General features: G+C 41.7%; 2 protein-coding genes across 3 annotated transcripts; one reads left to right on the top strand and one right to left on the bottom strand.

Annotated features, from left to right (window-relative positions):
• Window positions 1–1842: 1842 nt before the first annotated feature.
• Window positions 1843–9334, top strand: inpp5e (inositol polyphosphate-5-phosphatase E). Of its 2 annotated transcripts, none has more exons than XM_071897691.2 (11): window positions 1843–1968; window positions 2580–3460; window positions 4350–4473; window positions 4588–4685; window positions 4800–4924; window positions 5667–5786; window positions 6493–6600; window positions 6916–7077; window positions 7185–7300; window positions 8037–8173; window positions 8735–9334. In XM_071897691.2, the coding sequence occupies exons 2-11, from the start codon at window positions 2649–2651 to the stop codon at window positions 8865–8867; spliced, it is 1935 nt and encodes a 644-aa protein (XP_071753792.1). In that variant the 5' UTR covers window positions 1843–1968; window positions 2580–2648; the 3' UTR covers window positions 8868–9334. The 2 variants fall into 2 exon arrangements, with proteins under 2 accessions (XP_071753792.1, XP_071753793.1); XM_071897692.2 differs by lacking the exon at window positions 1843–1968 and adding an exon at window positions 2125–2231.
• A 1889-nt stretch (window positions 9335–11223) lies between these two features.
• On the bottom strand, window positions 11224–17634 carry pmpca (peptidase, mitochondrial processing subunit alpha). Its single transcript, XM_071897683.2, has 13 exons — window positions 17581–17634; window positions 17005–17207; window positions 16820–16899; window positions 15280–15362; window positions 15052–15146; window positions 14858–14958; window positions 14256–14519; window positions 13399–13491; window positions 13186–13304; window positions 12967–13057; window positions 12609–12671; window positions 12311–12455; window positions 11224–11729 (listed from the first exon to the last, which is right to left on the bottom strand). The coding sequence occupies exons 1-13, from the start codon at window positions 17625–17627 to the stop codon at window positions 11560–11562; spliced, it is 1554 nt and encodes a 517-aa protein (XP_071753784.1). The 5' UTR covers window positions 17628–17634; the 3' UTR covers window positions 11224–11559.
• Window positions 17635–21053: the final 3419 nt, after the last annotated feature.

Here is a 21053-nt window from a genome sequence, read left to right as displayed (position 1 = left end):
AAGTTGATCCTATGTATGAATTTCTTTCCAAAGCCTTTGCCTTTCCATCAAGACAAAAGGTAGCTAATTTAAAGAATCTAAAATCTAAAATAGTTTTGATTTGTTTAACACTTTTTTGGTCCCTGCATAGTTCCATTTGTGTTATTTCATAGTTTTGATGTCTTTACTATTATTCTAAAATGTGGAAAATAGTAAAAGTAAAGAAAAATGTGGTGTGTCCAAACTTTTGACTGGTAGTGTATATACTCCATGTCCACTCCTGTAATGAAAGGCCACAAATTTACACTACAAACATGGTTTCTGACGTCCAAAGACACACTGAGTATTATGACTTGATTATTGCCTAACACCTAGTGGAGGTTTGGGTAAATAAACTCAAGTCAGGGAACAGAGGTGAACAACTTTCAATATAATTAATATAGTATATCATATCCTTGAATATCTTAGTATATATTATGGTATAGTGAGTAGTATCAGACAGATGTAAACTACATGGAAATAAAATGGAAAATGTCTTCAAAAAATGAAAGACAATTTTTCTCATGGTACTTACATCAGTCTGATATCAGCACAAAGCATTCTAGGATATCATAAAGATATACAGTATAATTATACTACAGTGTAATTATATCCCTTATGCCATTATTTATTTAAAAAGACATTAATACCTGCCAGTTACAAACTGTATTCTTTAATATAGTAACCTAATTGAGGCATTTAGTTATGAATGACCAACAATGGATGGCATCGCTACAATGTTTTTTCCTGATTTATCGGTAAACTTTCAAATGTTCACTTGCCTTATTGCTGTCTGTAATTTAGCTGTTGTTAAGACAGATGATTCTCTGATACAACACCTTCTAAAAAAGATGATAGATGATGTAAGGTGGTATGTTGAAGCTTATTCTACTGTTGCAATCACTGGAAGTTATTCTGGATAACTGCATAAGCCAAATGTGTGAAAGTAAAAAACGTAAATGAATTCCCTATCAGAGACTTTCCCGTCCTATAATAGATAATCAGATAAAATCCTGGTTCATGCAGTAGACCCTTTTCTGCCATTGTTTAACGAGGCAAGTTAACCAAGAACCTATTCTTGTTCACAACAGCAACTCAAAGTTGGAGGGAGAGGGAGGGTTACAGACGTACACACACACTCATTGCATTGACCCTATTGGAAAGGAATGGTTTGAACAGTAAGTAAAGTATGCTGTCTTGTTTAGCTTTGGACTGGTCCGATGATAATGACACTCTAGAGGTCTTGAATTGAAGTATTTGCCATTCATCATAAAGACACGTGTGCATGCACGCCCAGAGAGAGACAGAGAGAGAGAGAGAGAGAGAGAGAGAGAGAGAGAGAGAGAGAATTTCTGTAGTTTGATTTCTTCAATATGTACCACTTCAAGTCTAGCATTGTATTCATTTTACTTTCACTTTTATATTGCTATGATGTACTTCAAAGCTAAATGTAATGGACTAAATGTTGTGTGACCTACTGAAATGCTTTGGCAATTTATAGTCTCTCTTCCATTCATACCGATAAAGCTTACTTGAATTGAAAATGATTTGAATTGAGAGAGAGTCAACGAAACAAAGCAATCTGTATAAATTCTTCTTTATTAGGATACATGTAGATTCATGAGATGGTTATGGAGAAAGGCTTCTACAACACAGGCTGCATTAACAGATTAACAACATGGGAGGGAGGATGAGCTGTTGGTTGGTTTTGAATGTGTTGCATGTACTTCGAGCTCTCAGCACGAGAGGGCGCTGTGACACGTGTGGCGCTCACTAACATGACTCTCTTGTCTTGGTAACAAAAACGATGTTGTCAAACGTTGCTAAGGAAGTCCCTGCTCAACGAGCTAACGAGAGTTAGCTAATCTGAAAGCTAAACAACAGTAAACATGGACATAATGTAATAGCAAGGTTTACTGTGGTTATTCCCTCTCTTTGGCTCTGTTACAGGTAAATGAGCGGCACGTCAACTTTAAATGCATAACGTTACGATGGCAGTTGCCAGAAAGTTAAATATTATCTTGTTAACGTTAGCAGCTTGCTAACTTTGCTAACAAGTACACGTTAGCTAAACTAGCTTGTAAACTGGTTAAGTTAGCCAACATTGTTCAGCTTTGGCTAGCTTGATTAATAATCAGACATACATCGTTAGCACTTTAACTGTAACTTGCTGACTAGAAGATGTTTGAAGAAATCAGATAATTTCAGTGACAGTAAGTAAAGGGTAATGACGGCCCGACTTCGCTTCATCCTCTTTGATGTTGCAACGCTAGCCCGCGCTAGTTGTGGTAACGTTGCCTTTTTGTTCTGCAGTAGAAACGCGAGGCTATTTAATCTGTTTACAAGCTGACGTTATGTTGTTAGTTAACTAACTAATGTGTCAGCTAAAGTAACGTTATAATTGTAGAGTTTACATTGACCAATGTCCACATGGTAGTTAACGTGAACTTATGAACCAACCAGTTCACTAACTTATAAACGGACATTTGCACTGTTGACGTTAGTAAACTCGTTTTCCGGCCAGCGTTTCAATGAATCATATTATAACCCTTTATCTTCAGATTTCTGTCAGCTAGCGATGAGAAAATGGAACCCACTTGACCACAGCAGGTGTTAGACATGACGTGAGGATGACTGAGAATGGGGAGGACAGCAGCCTCTATCAGTCCTGTGGAGATCCTGGTAATGGGGATTCAGCTGTCAGTGACAACAGGCCATTCAAAGCCTCCTTAGTGGACCCCAAAACCTACAAGGACCTCAATGACTCCCTCAAACTCCCCCAGGTCGCCAGAGACCCAGAGGGTAACATCAGTCCGTACCAGCCTCGCCCGCCCTCATTACCCAGGCTGTCGAAGGCCAAGAATGGCTCAGTGGAGGAGACGATGAGAGGCAGGAGACTGAGAAACAGCCAGGAGAGTCTGAGCGACCCAGCAGAGACCGGCTCCTCCACAGACTCCCTTAAAGACGACCAGACAGTTCCAGCTCCGGGCGGGTTTGTTCTCAGCAGTGCTGCCACCTTCAGGAACGGCCAGGGCTCCACCGTGGGACCCCTCTCTACTACTCTGACGGGATCCCCCGTTTTCCGGAACAGGGGGAACAGTCTGTCTGAGTATGAGAGGAGGCCCCACAACCAGCAGAGTGACCCCGCAGAGCAGCGGGTCAGGTCGTCCAAGGTGCGTCTGTCTCCGGTGCAACCCACAGGGCCACTGCCTGCTTTGGAGAAGAGCTTTGCGTCGGCCACCTTAAGGGCGTCTAATCGGATCGACAGGGATTGTGTGGATTATGGCGTGCTGGCCAGAGGGGGGGCCGGGGAGAGGCTGCACAGGAACCTGAGCGACAGCAGACTTCTGGAGAACATGGTGTTGGACAGTGCCTCTGTCAACTCCATGAAGTCCACCCTCAGCGTGCTCAACCCCATCAGACCCCAGGATGTGAGGAACAGGTACAGTAGGCTCAGTAGGTGCTGTACCTGGGGTCATCCTCAGACTAGATGTGGAGGCTCGTTTGTGAGATGGACTCATGCTGGTGTCAGAGTCCCAGTAGAAACCTGTAGCTTTCTAGGATGTCTAGATGTAGAGGAACAGACAAATTAAGGTAAAGTACAGAGTGAGAGAAAAAACAGCCGATTTCAGAATGAAGAACAGTAGAAAACGGTGGCTAATTAAAGGCAATACTAAACAAATGTACAATGCTCCAACCATCCTTCCTTATCTTCTTACAAAGGAAATTTCTTATGCACATGCACTGCATATGAATGAGGTAGTTTAGATCTGTCCAAAAAATAGTGTGTGCAGTCTCACCACCACATTAATCCTCTGACTAGTGGTGTTTCCCTGTGGGCTGGGCCAATTAGCATAGCACATCTGGAGCTTGGTGCCCTAGCAGTGGCGTGTGTTTTAGCAATGCTGACTTAAGTTCTGCCTGTAACCAAGACTTCAGAGATTTGCACTTTGTGCGTGTACAGTGCTCACTGTCAGGGAAAAGGGGAAGGTGGGAGAGTGGAGGGGGATTAACATGGGATCAGAGAAGATGCTTGTTCAGCACAGCTTTTGACAGCGATAGGGGAGAAAGAATGGGTCTCAATACACAATCAGTGTCTTAGCAGGGAAAGGCTCAAGCAATTGGGGGATTTTTTTCTTCTTCAAATAGTCAACATCTCAGACAGCAGCCTTGCTCTCTCTTTTAACAGCATATTCTGATTCACTTCAACATCCTATTCAGATTTAGGTCAACACCAGATGCAGTCAGTTGAGCTGTAGAAGCCTTAACCAGCCATCCCACAAACCAAGACACTTTCCCTTTCGATGTGTTTCACTGTGTGTGTTTTCCAGGAGCTTTCTGGAGGGCAGTGTGCTGGGAAACGGTGCGCTGCTGGGGGCCGAGGAGCTGGACCGCTACTTCCCTGACAGGAGAGTGGGCGTCTTCATCGCCACCTGGAACATGCAGGGGGAGAAGGTACAGTATTGGGGTGGCACGGCTCTGCAGCATCCCACAAGCCCTATAGTCTAATTACCGCCTGCCTCATTCCAGGCGCCAAGTCAGTTGTAACCATGTTTGTGTCATTTCCAGGGGCTTCCAACCAACTTAGATGATCTACTGCTTCCGACAGACTCTGAATTTGCACAAGACTTTTACATTATTGGAGTCCAGGAGGGCTGTCCTGACAGGTATGTGATGGTATTTTTTTTATCAATGTTGAATCATTTTGTATCAGTCAGTATGATCGCTGATAACAAGTCTTTTACACGTGTGTGTGTGTGTGTGTGTGTGTGTGTACGCAGGAGGGAGTGGGAGATCCGTCTTCAGGAGACTCTGGGGCCATACTATGTCATGCTGTATGCAGCATCACATGGCGTTTTGTATCTCACCGTCTTTGTCAGAAGGGACCTCATCTGGTTCTGCTCAGGTCAGCCCTTCTTAATCAACATAACACAGGCATTCGACATCAATGGGAAAGGAAGCAACCCTTTTCATATTGCTGCACCCTTGCTAATATAAGTTTTGTTTAGTGCAGATTGTTGGAAGATAATCTGAACATTCAGATGCTGCATGGTTACGCATCTAGTCCAGCATTTATGTGATGACGTATTTTTCCAAATGAGTATCTGTCAGAATCACGATCAGTGTTATTGTCCAAATACGTTTGCACATACAAGGAATTCGACATTAAACATACTCAAAATGATAAAAAGTAGTAAAAAAAAATAAAAAATTGAAATTTAGGAAATCGGTGCCTTTTCTGTACAGTATGCACATGGTTTTGTGTTGGAACCTGACTGATTGCACTGTTAGGAAGCCATGGAAGTCAGTACTAGGAAAACAAGAAAAAACATAAACAAAATCTGTACATGTGAGTTGGAATGGTATAAACAGAGTAGAAATAGTTCTGTCTAATTCTAATTCTGTCCTCCTCAATTTAAAAAAAACAAGAACCTGCAGTAAAGAAATTTACAGAATGATAATAATCGATCAGTACTTTGAGTCTCAAACTGCACATGCACGCTTGATAGCTTTTCATTTATAATTAAGAGCATCTACTACGAAAATGGTAGCACTGTAGAATCTTAGCTTGACTGTAAAATCCAAATTATAAACTGCTGTGACTGTTAAGAGGCTGACCGTAACGTTTGTTCTGTCGTCCCACACAGAGGTGGAGCACGCCACAGTCACAACCAGGATCATCTCTCAGATCAAGACCAAAGGGGCTGTGGGGATCGGCTTCACCTTCTTCGGCACCTCCTTCCTCTTCATCACATCCCATTTTACCTGTGAGTAAGGAGGTTCCTCCGGTCAGGAAGGCTGCTGACTGGTGCAGCGATTGATCATAGCGGCTATTCTCTTGATGGCCTACACAGGAATGTTTGTGGTTACCAATGGTTACGAGGGACATGCCACCATATTGGAGGAGGGTCAACAAAAGCAAAGTTTATAATGTTATCACCTCTTCCTCATTGACAAAACAAGGAAGATGCCTAAGTGTGTGGTTGGTAGGGTGTTCAGATTGGACTATAAAACCTTTAAATCACTCTTAAAAACTCACTTTTCAGGATTGCTTTTAATTAATTTGTTTTTAATCTACTTATGACTGTCTTATGCTTCTGTTGTGTTATACTTTTTATTTTTTATTCTTTAGCTGCACAGCTAAAGAATAAAAAATAAAAAGTATGTAAAGATTTGATCTTTTTTCATTTTTTTTTCATTTTCTTTTTCATTATTATTAGTAGTAGTAATTTTTATTATTATAAAAGGGGGGGACAGTAATGTTGCAATCCATCCTTTTGTTGGCACTCCTCGAATATAGTGCCATGTCCATTGTAAACAATGTTAACCGTGTCCATACATTCTCCATTACTGCTTTTATGTCTGCCCATAATATTACATAATTTCAGTGAAACTATGTGATAGGTTTGGTGAAGCTCGGTAATATCACGTGCATCAATCACTGATTCTAAGGCCATTCTCTTGTTCCTCTAGCTGGAGATGCCAAAGTTTACGAGAGGATACTAGATTACAACAAGATCATCGAAGCCCTAGCTCTTCCAAAAGGCCTTCCAGACACCAACCCTTACCGCTCCACAGCCTGTGAGTCTCTGAGTCCGCTTTGTTGGTGTTGTCGGTACTTTTCTTGGTGAAAGACTGTAGAGGAAACAGTGGCATGTCATTGGAATTGATAGGATTTATGGGCTTCAGTTTATGCTAGAGGCATCCAGCAGGTTGAACAGTCCATATAGTCATGAACTATACATGCAATATTCCTGAACAGAATATTTCCATTTTCCATTTTAGGCATTTAGCATTTGCAACTTTACAGTGAGTGCAACAGTAGAATAAGCTTAAATTTGTAGACCACAAGAATTGGCTGATGATGTTTTAAAAGTGTATTATTCACTGCCACAGCTGACGTCACCACGAGATTTGACGAGGTCTTCTGGTTTGGAGACTTTAACTTTCGGCTGAGTAAGGACCGGCTGGGCGTGGAGTCCATCATGAACCAGACAGCAGGCGGTGACATGGGCCCTCTGCTGCAGCACGACCAGCTGTCCAAGGAGATGAAGGATGGTACGCTTGCCTAAAGGATCCAATAACACTGTGACAACTCTAAAATGTAGAGAAATTTCCATATAAATTGATATTTATCCTGCGTTTGTGCTTTGCGTCTCCCCTAGGTTCAATCTTCAAAGGCTTCCAGGAGGCGCCCATTCACTTCCTCCCCACGTACAAGTTTGACATCGGCTGCGATATCTATGACACTACTTCCAAACAGAGAACGCCTTCGTACACAGTAAGGCATCAGTCTTTCCCTCTGTAATCTTCTGCATGGGCAGGCCGCATCTCTGGGAAGCCAAATAGAATCTTTCATGTGTTTTTATCTATATCAGCTATTGTCAAAAGGGAGGACTGGTACTGACAAGGTACAGCGGTGCCTGATTTGAGAGTTTTTCTGGAGTTGTTACTCTGTTTTGTTGTGTTTTGCATCCTGTTTACTATCATCAGCTTGCAAAAAATTCACACTCATCAATGTAAATCCTATTTATTTACACACGGATTAAGTTTGTCCTACATTTTCCCAGAAATCTTGCTCCAGGTGACTGAAGATAATCAAATGCTCTTTTTCTATGGGCTGTTTTTCTGTTTGTATGCAAAAGCAGGGGAAGTTGCAGGACAGCAAAATTGACCTATGGGACACTTTTTTTTTTTTAGTTTCAGTTGCTCCTTTTCTCCTAATGCTCCTATTTGATGAAAAACTCCAAAGCAAAAGTTTCCTTGTATTTATTGCATTTTAAACAATATTGTGTTATTTCATGTTATTTTATTGCCTCATTCTTATTACTGTTACTTTATTTTTCTGTGCTGTTTTTTTTTTTTTTTTACCTTTTTTGACAACACTATTCCTTTACACATATTCCTCTTACACATTTTCCAGCTGCTGTAATAGAAGTATAAACTGGCCAGGGCAGTAACATTCAGGCTGGTGTGGCTCTCAGCAGTGTGAAACCTCTCTCTGCTTGTGTGTGCAGGACAGGATCCTGTTCAGGAACCGGCAGGTGGACGACATCAAGGTGGTCAAGTACACCAGCTGCTCCAGCATCAAGACCTCAGACCACCGGCCCGTCATCGGCGTCTTCCAGGTCAAACTGAGGCCAGGCAGAGACAAGTGAGTCCCAGACAGATTCCGCTCGACCGCTGAGCCTGTCAGTCAAAAAACATACCTAAAACACAATGTTGGTGTCATCCTATTAAGCAAGATTTGAAGATGCATTAAGCAATCTATCGACCTCTATTGGCGACCAGTAGGAATCGCAAAAACGACAGGTCTCTGGCACAGCCCCCAACTCCCGCTCCTGTCATCCCTTTGACTTGACGGTGGCCTGTAATTGACATTAAAGTAAAGTCACATTTTCACATTAGAGACGAGTAAGCTAATTAATGCAGAGATCCAACAGAAACATTTAGTGAAGAGGTAATAAATCACAATGCAAAATGCTGAAATAGTCGTTGGCTTGAGAAGGAGGCTTTGTTGAGTCATTGATATTGATCAGTAACCCTCTCAACCCCCCGCAGATACTATGGACATTTTGTGCTATGGGGCAGTAAAAATCTTATTAGGTGTCCCTTTAACAGTAGAGTCTTAAATTGAAAACTGACAAGTTGCATTTACCTGCATGTGGATCTCAGAAAGCCAGGTGTGTTACATTTGCTTGTGTGTGTTTGTCAGTATTCCCCTGGGTGCGGGACAGTTTGACCGGAGTCTGTACCTGGAAGGCATCAGGAGGAGGATCACCAGGGAGCTGAAGAGGAGGGAGGCCATGAAGAACCAAAGCAGCAGCACCATCTGCTCCGTCTCCTAAAGCTAGTCTGGACTCACCGGACCGGACCGGACCAGACTGGATCAAACCCCCATTTAAAACCGACCAGGAAGGGACCAAAAGGAAACCAGAGTTGTCTTGCCAGCACAGAACCCCCAATGCAGGTCACAGTGACTGAGCAGTGCATGCCCTCTAATGGGCGTTGTTGGGAACTGTGTGTGTCTGTGTGTGACTGTATGTGTGAGTGTGTGTCCTGGTGAAATGGGGCAGGGGAAGTGGCTGGCTGCACTTGAGGGCAGGGACCTTGAGGTCAGACAGAGGTCTGCAGACACAGCAGTCTGGCCTTTATTTATACAGCCCCCTCTACTCAAACGGGGGGGGGGGCAGCCGTCGCAGCTTATTACAGTAACATGCTGCAATGTGAACTGACTAAACCTTCAAGGCTCTGTGTAATTGCATTCATTTTCTAATTATTTTGTATGTATTTAACAAGCAAGGTTGATTATGGACCACGTTGTTGCGTTTTCCTCTTTTCCTCTAATGCTACATCAGTGTTCAAATGCCTTGTGAATTTATTTCCATCGAATAGCGTACCAAACAATGCAGTAAACGTTAGGTGCAGTTTTTAATGTATTGATGTGTATGCCAATGGGTGGTTTTCACTTTGCACTGGATTTGGTTCCCAACTGAATGTTTTGTAGGAGATACAAGATGGCCGCCGACGGGAGCTGTGACAAAACATTACTGTACCTACTTCTTTCATACGCAGAGCAGAAACCGTCATCAGATCACATAATATGATTTCAAGAACATGAATTTATAAAAAAAAAAAACCTACAGTAATGTGATCATTACTGATTTGGTTATATACTAGTGTCAAATTTCAGGGAGATCAGATTTATTTGATAGCTTGTTGAACCCATTTTCTGCGAGAACTCACTTCCTACAGCAGAAAGCAGATGGTATATTTTAATGCCAGACGATACTGTATAACACCTGTCACTACTTTACTGTGTCTCTTACTAGGCTTAAGCGATCATTTTGCAACAGAACAGACTGTAACTCAATTCAATGCCTTACCTCTCATCTCACTGCTGTGTAACCTCATCACATATGAACTGTCCATGTACTGTACTACACTAATGAGCTTAAAGAGAAGTCGGGTTGTAGTCGTATTCCCTGCATGCGGAGCGGTGGCTCTGGTGTATCGGTGAATCATGAGGTGTCGTTCATCCCTCTGCTCCTGAAAGTGCCTGTGGGTCTTGTTTTGATTTCCTCAGGACCTCTTTTATCCGTGTGACTTTTTTCTATAACACCTTCTCTGTGACGTAACATCCCCATAATAAATGTTTTGAAAACAATTAGCAAAATTTAAAAAGGACTTGTTCATTGGCTAAAAACTGTTCACTCGTCTCATCACAAGAACCCGACCGTCGATCGCAACGCAAGACCTTTTAAAATATATGTTCTTTTATTCATGGAAATAATTACATTTATTTACCGGCTGGCTTGTACAAGTTAACAGACTTGAGGGTTCACATCCAATATAATCACTCTAGTCAGAGGCCGTTGAAATCGTAGTGAAATACACGTGCGTATGACTGCAGACCTACAAAATGGTTTTTCGAAATGTTCTTTAGCCGACAAATGGTAACCTCTCATTAAATGAACACAGAGGAAAAAAGACATTCGAGGCAGAGGAGATGTATCCCTTACTTTAGCCCCTTCCTCTCTCTGGTACTTGGCAAGGACAAAAACACAACCACACAGAAATACAAACATACAGAAACACAACAGATGGTAAAGTCTGACTTGAGGATTAGAACCTCCTTACAGTACAGCTGAGAGAAGCGTAGGTAACAGAAATCACATCACTTAAGTCTTGATAAGTGAAGACAAACGGGCTACAGTTACAAGGTTCATCAAAACATTCCCCGTAGTTCTTGTACTCATTATTTACTGTGCTCTCTATATATATTTATATAGTGCGTCTCATGTGGGAGATTCTGAAGTGCTGTCATTTGAATAGCATCAGTTTTTCGACAAAGTTTTGAGCCATCCTTTTTGGAAAAAAGACAAGGCTATAGGTGAAGCTCAGTGAGTTTTAGAGAGCTGAGGGTGAACCAGCTGAGGGAAATTATAGCTCAGTAAATGGTGCAAAAACTGCTGGGATGTTTGCCACCCGCCCCCCTTCTCTCTCTCCTAACACACACACACACACACACAGAACAAGCCTGCTAACCAGGAGCAAGAGGCAACCCAAAAGAGGCAACTGCCAATTACCTTTTAAGACCATTTCACAGTTTAACGTCACATTCATTCAAACACTTGAACAAAACTGCTCGGTTTGGCGATTTTTTGTGTGTGAAATGAATACCTCAAATTTTGGTTTTTGGGGGGGGGGGGTGAACTGTCCCTTTACAACCAAACTCGTGCAAACCCATCCCAGCAGGAAATAAAATAGGTCTTCTCGCCGGCAAAGAAGAAATACAAATACTCCAACTGTATAGACCATATAGACCAAGGCTAGTAAAGAGTAAAATGTAGTTTTCTTTAAAATCACCACTCTCAACAAGCTCAGTTGAGATCCTGGACATAGTCCCCTCCCAGAGCTTTGTGAAGCTCTGCGTTGGGAGGGAACACTAGTGTAAGCTTCAGTGTCTGTTCCAGTCCAGTTTATTTACAGTGATGCTTGCCAGTGCTGACTGGTTAAATAGGGGGAGGGGTGGCGGTTCTACCGGAAGAGGCGGTACATGCGGGGCAGACGTCCGTCCTTGCTGGACAGCGCTGCCTGGATGTGTTCGTAGGAGGGAAGCTCTGTCAGGTCGCCCAGCGCCGCTACTGCAGGCTTGCTGCGCAGCATCTTGGTGGTCACCTTCTTGATGTCGCTTGCCGTCACGTTGCCTGGGAAACAGGAAATGGAGACGTAAGGATATGCAACCACAGCAGTGCCAACACAGAATCAAAAGAATTACAAACTAATAATCAGATTTGGCTACAAGATGCATCAAGAATGTCGAAATGTTATTTAGGGGGTATTGAAAGACAAATAAAAAATAAGTAAGCTTTGATTAGTCCCAGTTGGCTCTACTCCAAAAATGAAGATAGCACAGTAAGAAAACAGGACCAAGCTAACAGTTTGTTTATCTGATTTTTACTGGCATTTTGGACATTTCGGAATTTTATTTGACTATGAAATAATATATTTGCATTGCATATTGGCAAATAAATCAAATTTGTACCACTAATTTTTTTTTATTTTAAATCATAATATACCACACATTACACACTATATTTGACTACTCTATGAAAAAAATTGAACATATTGAAATGCAAAAAAGAAAGGTACCTGGGGGTATTTTAACTCATTTTTAATTTCATGTGCATTTTATGAACTTTCAAGGGCATTTTTGCACTCAGCCCCCGTTAATAACAACCCAATTGCCATGCTGAGCCACAAAATGCAGTTTTGGTCCAGTACTCACTTATGAGTGTGCACAGTTCATGTGGCAGCTTTCTCTTTCCTGTGGAGAGAACCTGGCGGCCAACATCCTCAAAGATGACCGGCCGCGACTCCAGGTTCATCATCAACATGGACTTGAGCTGCGTCTTGGCCCTCTCCAACTCCATCTGGATACACACAGAACAAAAACCACCAAGTTCTGTGAGTGCCACGGCACCCAAGGGATCTGCTACTGTTTCAGTATTCTGCAAAAGCAATCGGTTTAGACAAAATTGTGGTTATTTTCCCCTTTACTGAGCCACTAATGCCCAATTCATTACCTCTCCTGCTGTGCCAGCCATCTGAATGAACTCTCTGGTTATTATCTCCACCATTTCTCGCACCTGAAGAGGAAGGTATGAGATGAGAAGAAAGATCACATAAACAAGATTATTAGCCATTCACATAGGAGCACCCGTTCACACAAGAATGCCACATGCAAATGCAGAAAAATCACCTCTAACCCTAAGCCATTACAATTTACACCAATCATTTATGAGTTCAGTTTTGGAGGGATATTTGACATGCTTATAAACCCTCCTCTGAAAAATTAGGATTGGTTAGGAAAATGGCTATGTGGATGCCAAGTTACAAGAAAGCAGAGCCTTTTAAACCCTGCTGTTCTGAGTCTGTACCAACCTGTCTGGGGTCGGCACTGGCATGGATACACAGCAGACCGCTATCCTCATAGCTATGATGGTAGGAGGTGGCGTTGTACATCCAATGATGCCTAGAAGAGACAAAATGAAATTATTTAACCATCAGAAAAAGGGATAAAACTTACTGATTGGTGTGTTTATGTGACATATGGTCAGGATCATCTGAAACACTACGAAATTATGTATGCGGGATATTCACCTGTTGAGTACGTTCAGGTACAGGCGGGTGAACATGCCTTTCCCAGGCCCTCCGGCGGAAAAAGACCCGCCTCCACCCATCATCATGTTGAGAACAGCAAATGGGATGAAGTCGTCTTCCTGCAGTGGGGAAACAAAAAGTCCCTGTTGGCTTACAGATATCAATCAAGTGAATAGAGATTCTCCAAGGTAGCCAGTCACTATGAACACCCACCAGGAAGGAGCAGCTCTCCAGGCCAATCATGATGTGGGTGAGCTCTGGGATGGGGGTGGGGCCCATGCTCACGTCGGACATGTCCTTCTCCATCTAACCGGATGAAACAAGATGGCTATTAGCTCCCATTAAAAGCCTAATTAAGCAGAGCATGGTTATATAAAAAGTCTTTCCCCTTTTCATTCCTAAATTCCCCTTTTGACTACACAGCTTTGTTGAATACTCAATTCTGATTGGCCAATGAACGCATTCTGAAGTTTGTTATTTCTGATTAACAGACCGCTGTTTCACATGATCTCATCATATCACTCTGCAATCAAGATGTCTGGTCAGTTTTGTTGATTTCTAATCAAATTAATTGGCTATGCCTCGTTGGATTTTTCCAACACTACTTTTAATTTATTCAGACAGCACAAAACTTTTGATTGCTGGTTAGAGGCTGAATGGCAATCTTACCGGCTTTGTTAACGTTGCTATGGTTGCAGTTCTGCTACTGTGTAGCCTATGATTTTATAATACTGAGACAGATGTTACGTAGCTGTGTAATAAGCAGGATAATATGCATAACAGGGTGAGCAAGACCACTTTGCATTATCAGCTTTTTTTGCGATAAAGACCTGTACATTATCCCTTACTTTTTTTCTTTTTCACCATTTTACAACTGCAAGATCCACTAGATAAATACTAGAGTGGATGAGTTGAGTCCCCCCCCGCCCCCCGATATGTGAAGCACTTTGAGTACTTAGCAAAAGCGCTATATAAATGTAATCAATTATTATTATTAAATAAAAAGAAGGTGGTAGGGGACAATAATGCAAAAAGATGACATTGTGCCAACAACACAACCTGTAAATCACCTTTATGATTCCGCCAGTGTACTGTGCCACAGAGAGGTCGACGTTGGCGGGTGTGCTCCCTCCCCACACTGGCTTCACACCCAGCAGATACTTCCTGGCACACTCAACCAACTGCTCGTGCTCGATGCCCACTCCGGCCAGCACCATGCGCTCGGGACAGTAGTAGCTGCGCAGGTAGTTGTGAAGCACCTTCTTGTCAATCTTGTCTACATTGTCTGCAGGACAGAAACGAGGCAGTCCGACCGTGTTGCCTCGATACGCTGCCTGGAAACAAAAAAAAAAGAAGGAACTGTCACAATAATGTTCAAGGAAAAAGCTATGACACTCCAGTATAACCACATTACAACTATATGGGGTTTTAGTTCTAGTCTCTTAACGGTGCAATAAGTAAGATTTTTACTACTGCATAGCACAAAATAATATATCTGCAGAGATCTAATAGAGAATCTGTGCTAGTGAAGAAACTTCTGTAGGAGGAGATCTATTGATGTTGTTGCAATTCTTACTGGTCGCCCATAGAGGTCGATAAAGATCATAGATTACTTGATGCCCCTTTAACAGAGAGCTAGTGTTGGAGCGTCTGAACCAGTGGTGTGACTCACAGCATGGATCATCTCTGTGAGTAAGGGTTCAGGGTCCGGCCTCATGTTTAGATCCTCCAACTCAAAACGCACCGCCATCTTGGTCATCTCGACCTCTTCATCTACAGGTAAACACACAGATTACGTCTCAGAGAGGCAGCTACATCAGTGGAGACAGAGACTCATTTGTCTCTGAAAGTGTAATGTGGACTGACCTAGCAGGCGAGGCTGCAGCACGGCATCAGAGAGAAGGCTGACCACTGTGTCCAGGCCCTTCACTTCAGCAGACACTGCGTACATGGTGGTATCTCTGCAGAGCAATATACATGTGTTATATCACACAGAATACACACAGTGGAAAAGCCTACTTTGCATGTGGAACGCAGGAATAAACAGGCAGTTTTATAATACTGAGACAGGCAGGGCAATGAAAGACGGCATACCTCGATGTTTGGCAGTCACATATCCCTCCATGTTTTTCGAGTGTGAGGAGAATTTCATCTTTACTCCCGTACTGAGCTGTGGACTAAAGATGCAAACGACTTCTGTCAACATCAGAGCACAATGCAGCCCATGGTGACTGACTGTTGGTACTGATAAACAGTCATAGAGGAGAGTCACTACTTTCATTTCAATTCCAATTCCATAATTAGATTCATGTCCAGGCATTGTCACAGTTGCTTTAATATCCAAAAACAATGTCTCTAGTCTAATCACCTCTGCAAATATACAACATACTGCTGAATGTCTTCATTATGCTTTTCTGTGTCACACTTAAAATACAAAAGGTTGTGTTGTGCATTCATCTCCACTCTATGCATACAGTTTCCTGGCCTTTCAATGTTATGTTCTTTCCTTTATTCATTTTGATGTTACTTGCATGTTTCTGTGTATGTGTGAGCATGGCATTATGTTTTAGGGCGTCCTGCGTACCAAATTAACTAGCATTTAAAAAGGCAAAATAGCCTGTCTCTCTTAGTATCTGTTGCAACAGCAGCAATGCAAGGTAACAGAGGGTCATTTACTGTGAACTAGTCAACCACCAACAGAGCCATTAATGCTCCAAAACCTGCATTGAATATAATTTACTAATTCAACACAAAGTAATGGCTCCATTCTGTGTCTATCTCCAGCTGCGTTTACATGAAGCCTTTTAATTAGAATAGTAGCCCAATCAGAATAAAAATGCCTCATATAAACGCCTCAATCAGAATAAACTAGCTGATCCGAATGAAATTTCATTCCGTTTGAGAGGGGTGGTATAACCCTTTCATAATCCGGTCGATGGATACACTCATTCCGATCACTTTCTTTATCTCGCCTCTTTCTGCACATGCTCGCGCATTTAACGTATATCACGTCAATAACGTTACCCTTTTTTTCCGGGAGGATTCGAATGGATGCTTGTTATTAACCCCGGGGCGCTCGGGCTTCATGTAGGCGGTGCAGCCCGTTTTTATATCAAGTCCTGACTCCGCCTCTCCGGGCCAGTTTCGGTTTACAGCGGTGAAAATTACAAATGGACCCAATCATTGCAGGGGCAAAACAAAACGTCTTTTTCTGACACTTACGGAGTCGTATGTTTTGAGAAAACTGTTGCTTCATCAGAAAGAACAGCAGTAAAGAAATAACCGACGCAGGTCCATCTTTTAAAAACGTAAGCCCATGTTAGAGTGCTGGATTCGGTGTTTTGCGCATGTCAGAAACTTTTATTCTGACATACTGTGGAGCATGTAAATGCACATCTTAATGCGATCGTTATATTTAGCACTCATGTAAACACTTGCGTGGCAATCTTCCTTCGGAATGATTTCATTCAGAATGAAAAACAATGTCTCATGTAACCGCAGGGCTGGACGTTGCAAAGAAATGAACATTGTTGCATCATGTTGCAACTGTGCATGAGAAAGCTGACAACATTAAAGGAGAGAGTTAATAATTTAGCCTGATATGGCCAGTTAAATCTGACAAGTTTATACTTACAGAAAAGGCGAGTTTCTCTAAGAAGTGTGCTATTCCACTTGGGTACTTTGCCTCATGTCTGGATCCAGAGTTGACTAAAACTAAAATAGAAAAAAGAAAACATTTTCATATAATCTGCTATAACTAAATCCTAAAGACAACTGGAAACAAAATGATCAGTGTTTCGTATCACTGATACAACTTACTTCCAACTGTGCAGAATTGACCAAACTTGTTCTGGGAAGCAACTTTAAGGCCATTTTCCAACGTGGTGATCTTGGTCTCGTATTTCTCATGGCCATCCACCGATGCAAACACCGGCTTGGGGATACCGGGCAGGGGCGAAGAGAGGGCGATATTCGGGTACCCGCTGCCGCTGCTGTACTTTCTGTAAGCTGCGACTCCAAACCTGGAGGACAGCAAAGCAACGTTTCTTCAACTTCTACAAGCAGCAACGTTAGGCATTTACACAAAACATACACCCAGCCTGCTAAATATCCTCATCAACATCAGTGATGAGTAGGTCAACTCACTGGCGACTTTCTTGTATTTACGTGTTTGACAAGGTGTCAGCTATCCTGCCTGCTACAGTGCTTGTTTGACGGCTAACAGTTAGCATCATGCTAACTGAGTAAGCTAATCTTGGGTGATGGCGTAAAAGTTATGACGGTAAAGTTGTCAAGGGGTGACGTGAGGAGGAAAACACTGTATGCAGCTGTGTAATTCTGTCTTTAAATTCGTACTGACGACAATTTAAGCACATTTAGTTAATCGTTTATTACCTTTGAACACGACTCCAGGTTCTACACCGCGACATGTGGGTCGCCATCTTGGATCCTCTGTGACCACAAATCAACCCGGATGATGATGAAACTGTCATGAAACTTCCGCCGCAGATTTTTTTTTTTTTTTTCCAGCTTTTCTGAATGTTTTTTTGGAAATGGAGGAAAACAATCAATTATTTTGTCTAAAACGTACATGTAATGATGAACAATATATAATATATAATATATTATAGTGTCTGTTTAACATTGTGTAATTGTAATGGACAGTCATTTGACTTAATCACTCAATATATATGGGTAAATACCATACATACTGTTTTCATCCAATTTAAAATGTGATACATATAAGTGATCAAATGAATATCATTATATTTAAGAATATTGTTAAGAATATTAATAACATTTTTAGAGGCAAGCACAAGGTGATGCACTTGTATGGGCTATTACTGACAGTAGAAATTCAAGAAAATCAATGGATTAAAATTTGATTTTAATCCATTTGACAGTTATATGTGGATAGCTAGTTTTACTGCAGCTCATTCGTATGTAATAACCCATTAGACTCTATGCAAAAGGTTGTGATCTCCTTCTGCCTAGGAAGCCTCTAGGAAGAGTTTCTGACCTGACCTTTGACCTTCTGAGTTTTCTGCCCTCTTTTCTTCCCCATGGTGTCTCAAACCTCCTCCCTTTTGTCTTTTAGGGTTTCACCTTTGTGATCAACATTATGTTCACCAAGTTGCCATGGCATGGAATTCATTTCCTGCCTGAGATAGATTTTATTTATTCATTTGTTGTTGGTTGGTTTATTCATCTAGAAAAAATGTAGAGTCTGCTCACTGAATGCAGCTTTCAAGGAGTAAAAAAATATGAACTCTTAATCACCTCTATTTATGTATCTACTGTATCTATGTAATTCATTTTTTGGAGTGTCCTTGCCTTGGCAGGGGATGCAAAACAGAACAATTGATCTTTGAGAGTGGTCTACTAGCCAGGAGCTTCTAGTTACCCATCACTGTATTGATTCTGGCCCAGAAATAGGCCGGTTCCTGATTGACATTACCATTCCCACCTGATTTTGAACCACTGTGGAGCAGCAGAAGGTTTTAGCGGGACAGTCGCTGCAAAAAAGGCGACCGGCAGCAGCTTTTGGAAAGCAGCATTGACCGACAGTGGGTGGCATCCAGTCATATTTCTCTGTTTACTGCCATGGCCTCGAGGGATAAGAGCATGCTCTTCTTCTTGCAAGTCACTGCGGCGTTTTGGTTGCTGTCTCTGATTCCGAACTGCAGCTCGGCCTACGAGCTCCAGGATACCATACACACTCTGAAAGAAGAAAACATGCATCTGCAGTACCGGCTGGAGAATCTCACCTGGGCTCTGAGAGATTTGAAACATCTGCTGCTGGATCACTCCAGAGGTAAGAACGTGTTTGGATGGAAGCAAGGCGGTTTGTTCAAAGGGATTTACTGCACGTATCATGGAATCACATCAGAGTCATCTAGTGCTAGGATTTTAAATGAGTACATCTTCTGAATGTTTGCTCTGAATGACTGTTTCTTTCACATTTCACACAGTGGCAGGGGGGGAACGTGACAGTGAATACCTGCGCGTCTGGAACGAATGGACACAACACGGTAAAGCTCATGCCTCCAATTGGGTTTCTAACAACAACAAACTCCTATTTTTGCACGTAGATGTCTCTCTCCCAACAACGTTCTCTTGTGTTCCAGGCATTAGCACTGAGACTCACCAAATGTTGGAGCAGGCCTTCTGCTTGCCTGACCTCCACGGAGTGGCCCGGCCCATCTTCATCGCCCCTGTCCTCCTCCTCTTCCTTTCACCTCTCATCTGCTTCAGCCCCATGCTTCTGTAATGGCTAGGCTAGATTAGTGAACGGTTTGTAAATTGTAAATGTTTAAGATGTTACTACTACACTGCAAAAAATCTTAATCTTAACAAGTCATTTAGTCTATTATTGAGTCCTAAAATCGGCATTTTCTTTTCTTTCTCCAGTGGTTTTAGATAATTTTCACTTGTTTACAATGCAAATTTTGTAGAATCAAGTGTCATTTTCTTGATAGTAGTGCAGTGATCTGCCTTTTTCTGACTTGTTTCATGATACTGACACTCATTTCTAGAAAATTCCTGAAACAAGTGAAACTGCATTGGAAACAAGTGGCGTTATCTCACCACAATTTTTCTCTTGGTTCAAGAAAAATAAGATTTGAAGGCTGAATAAGTGACTTGTTAACATGGATGTTTTTTGCCGTGTATCTTTAATGGTTAAGTTAACATAATAGCAAATCATATTGTAACTATAATCATGTGTCAAAAGTTACTGTCGTTATTAATTTATTCAAAAGTCAATTAAGAATAAGCCTTTTTGGTATTCATATATCATTATTTGTGTGTGAGTGTGAATATTTAATCTACAAAATCTGAAAAAGCAAAATGCTACAAAGACGACTAAGAGACACTGTGGTCTGTTTTTAATTTCCTTGAACCCAGGCAGAAAGTCTTTGAGTTCTTGTCAAGGATTTCAATAAAAAAAACAACTCTGTCTTCTTTGTCAGTGTTTCAGTGACTATTCATGACCAATACTATGTTGATTATGCTATAACACTTCATATTTCACTGACTCAGCAGCTTCAGAGCGCTGTGCAGTAAACCTCACTGACTGCTTGCTGTTATGTTTAACCAGAGGAGGGGCGAGGATGGTTTGAATGCAGCCACTTTAAAACCACCCACACCCTCTCAGACAGAAAGGCAACGGCTCTCACCTCTCACATCATTGCTATCCCACTCGCCCCAGCTAAATATTTATACATCTAAATACTTAATCGTTTTGCAGAGGCAGTATCACAGTAGCACAGACGTAATTACTGCTGCATTGCTGCTAACCATCGATTATCATTCAAAATGTAACCCAATACCCCTCAAGGACGACTTGAAATATAGTTGGCTTTGGGAGTTTTGGCCACACTGCAAAAAACGTCCATCTTAACAAGGCACTTAGTCTCATATTCAGCCTTCAAATCTTAATTTTCTTAAACCAAGAGAAAAATTCTGCCAATGAGGTGAGAAAACTCAACTTGTTTCCAATGCAATTTCATTTCTTTCAAGAATTTTCTATAAATGAGTGTCAGTATCTTGAAACAAGTCAGAAAAAGGCCGATCACTGCACTACTATCAAGAAAATTAAACTTGATTATACAAAATTGTTGAAACAAATTGATTTGCATTGGAAACAAGCAAAACGATCTAACGCCATTGGCAGATTTTTTTCACTTATTTTAAGAAAAATATGTTTTTAGGATGACTATAGTAACAATAGAATAGATGAGACAAGATTTTTTGCAGTGCAGTATCCAAGGAAATCTTTTCACAATAAAGTCAATAAAGTGCATCCTATCTGATTTTTGTTTGCTTTAATACCGATACTCAAATGCAAACGAAACAGAATACTGTGG

Source organism: Centroberyx gerrardi, chromosome 8 (assembly GCF_048128805.1).
Source record: "Centroberyx gerrardi isolate f3 chromosome 8, fCenGer3.hap1.cur.20231027, whole genome shotgun sequence".
Classification (NCBI taxonomy): Eukaryota; Metazoa; Chordata; class Actinopteri; order Beryciformes; family Berycidae; genus Centroberyx; species Centroberyx gerrardi.
This window is presented reverse-complemented; position numbering and strand designations above follow the sequence as displayed.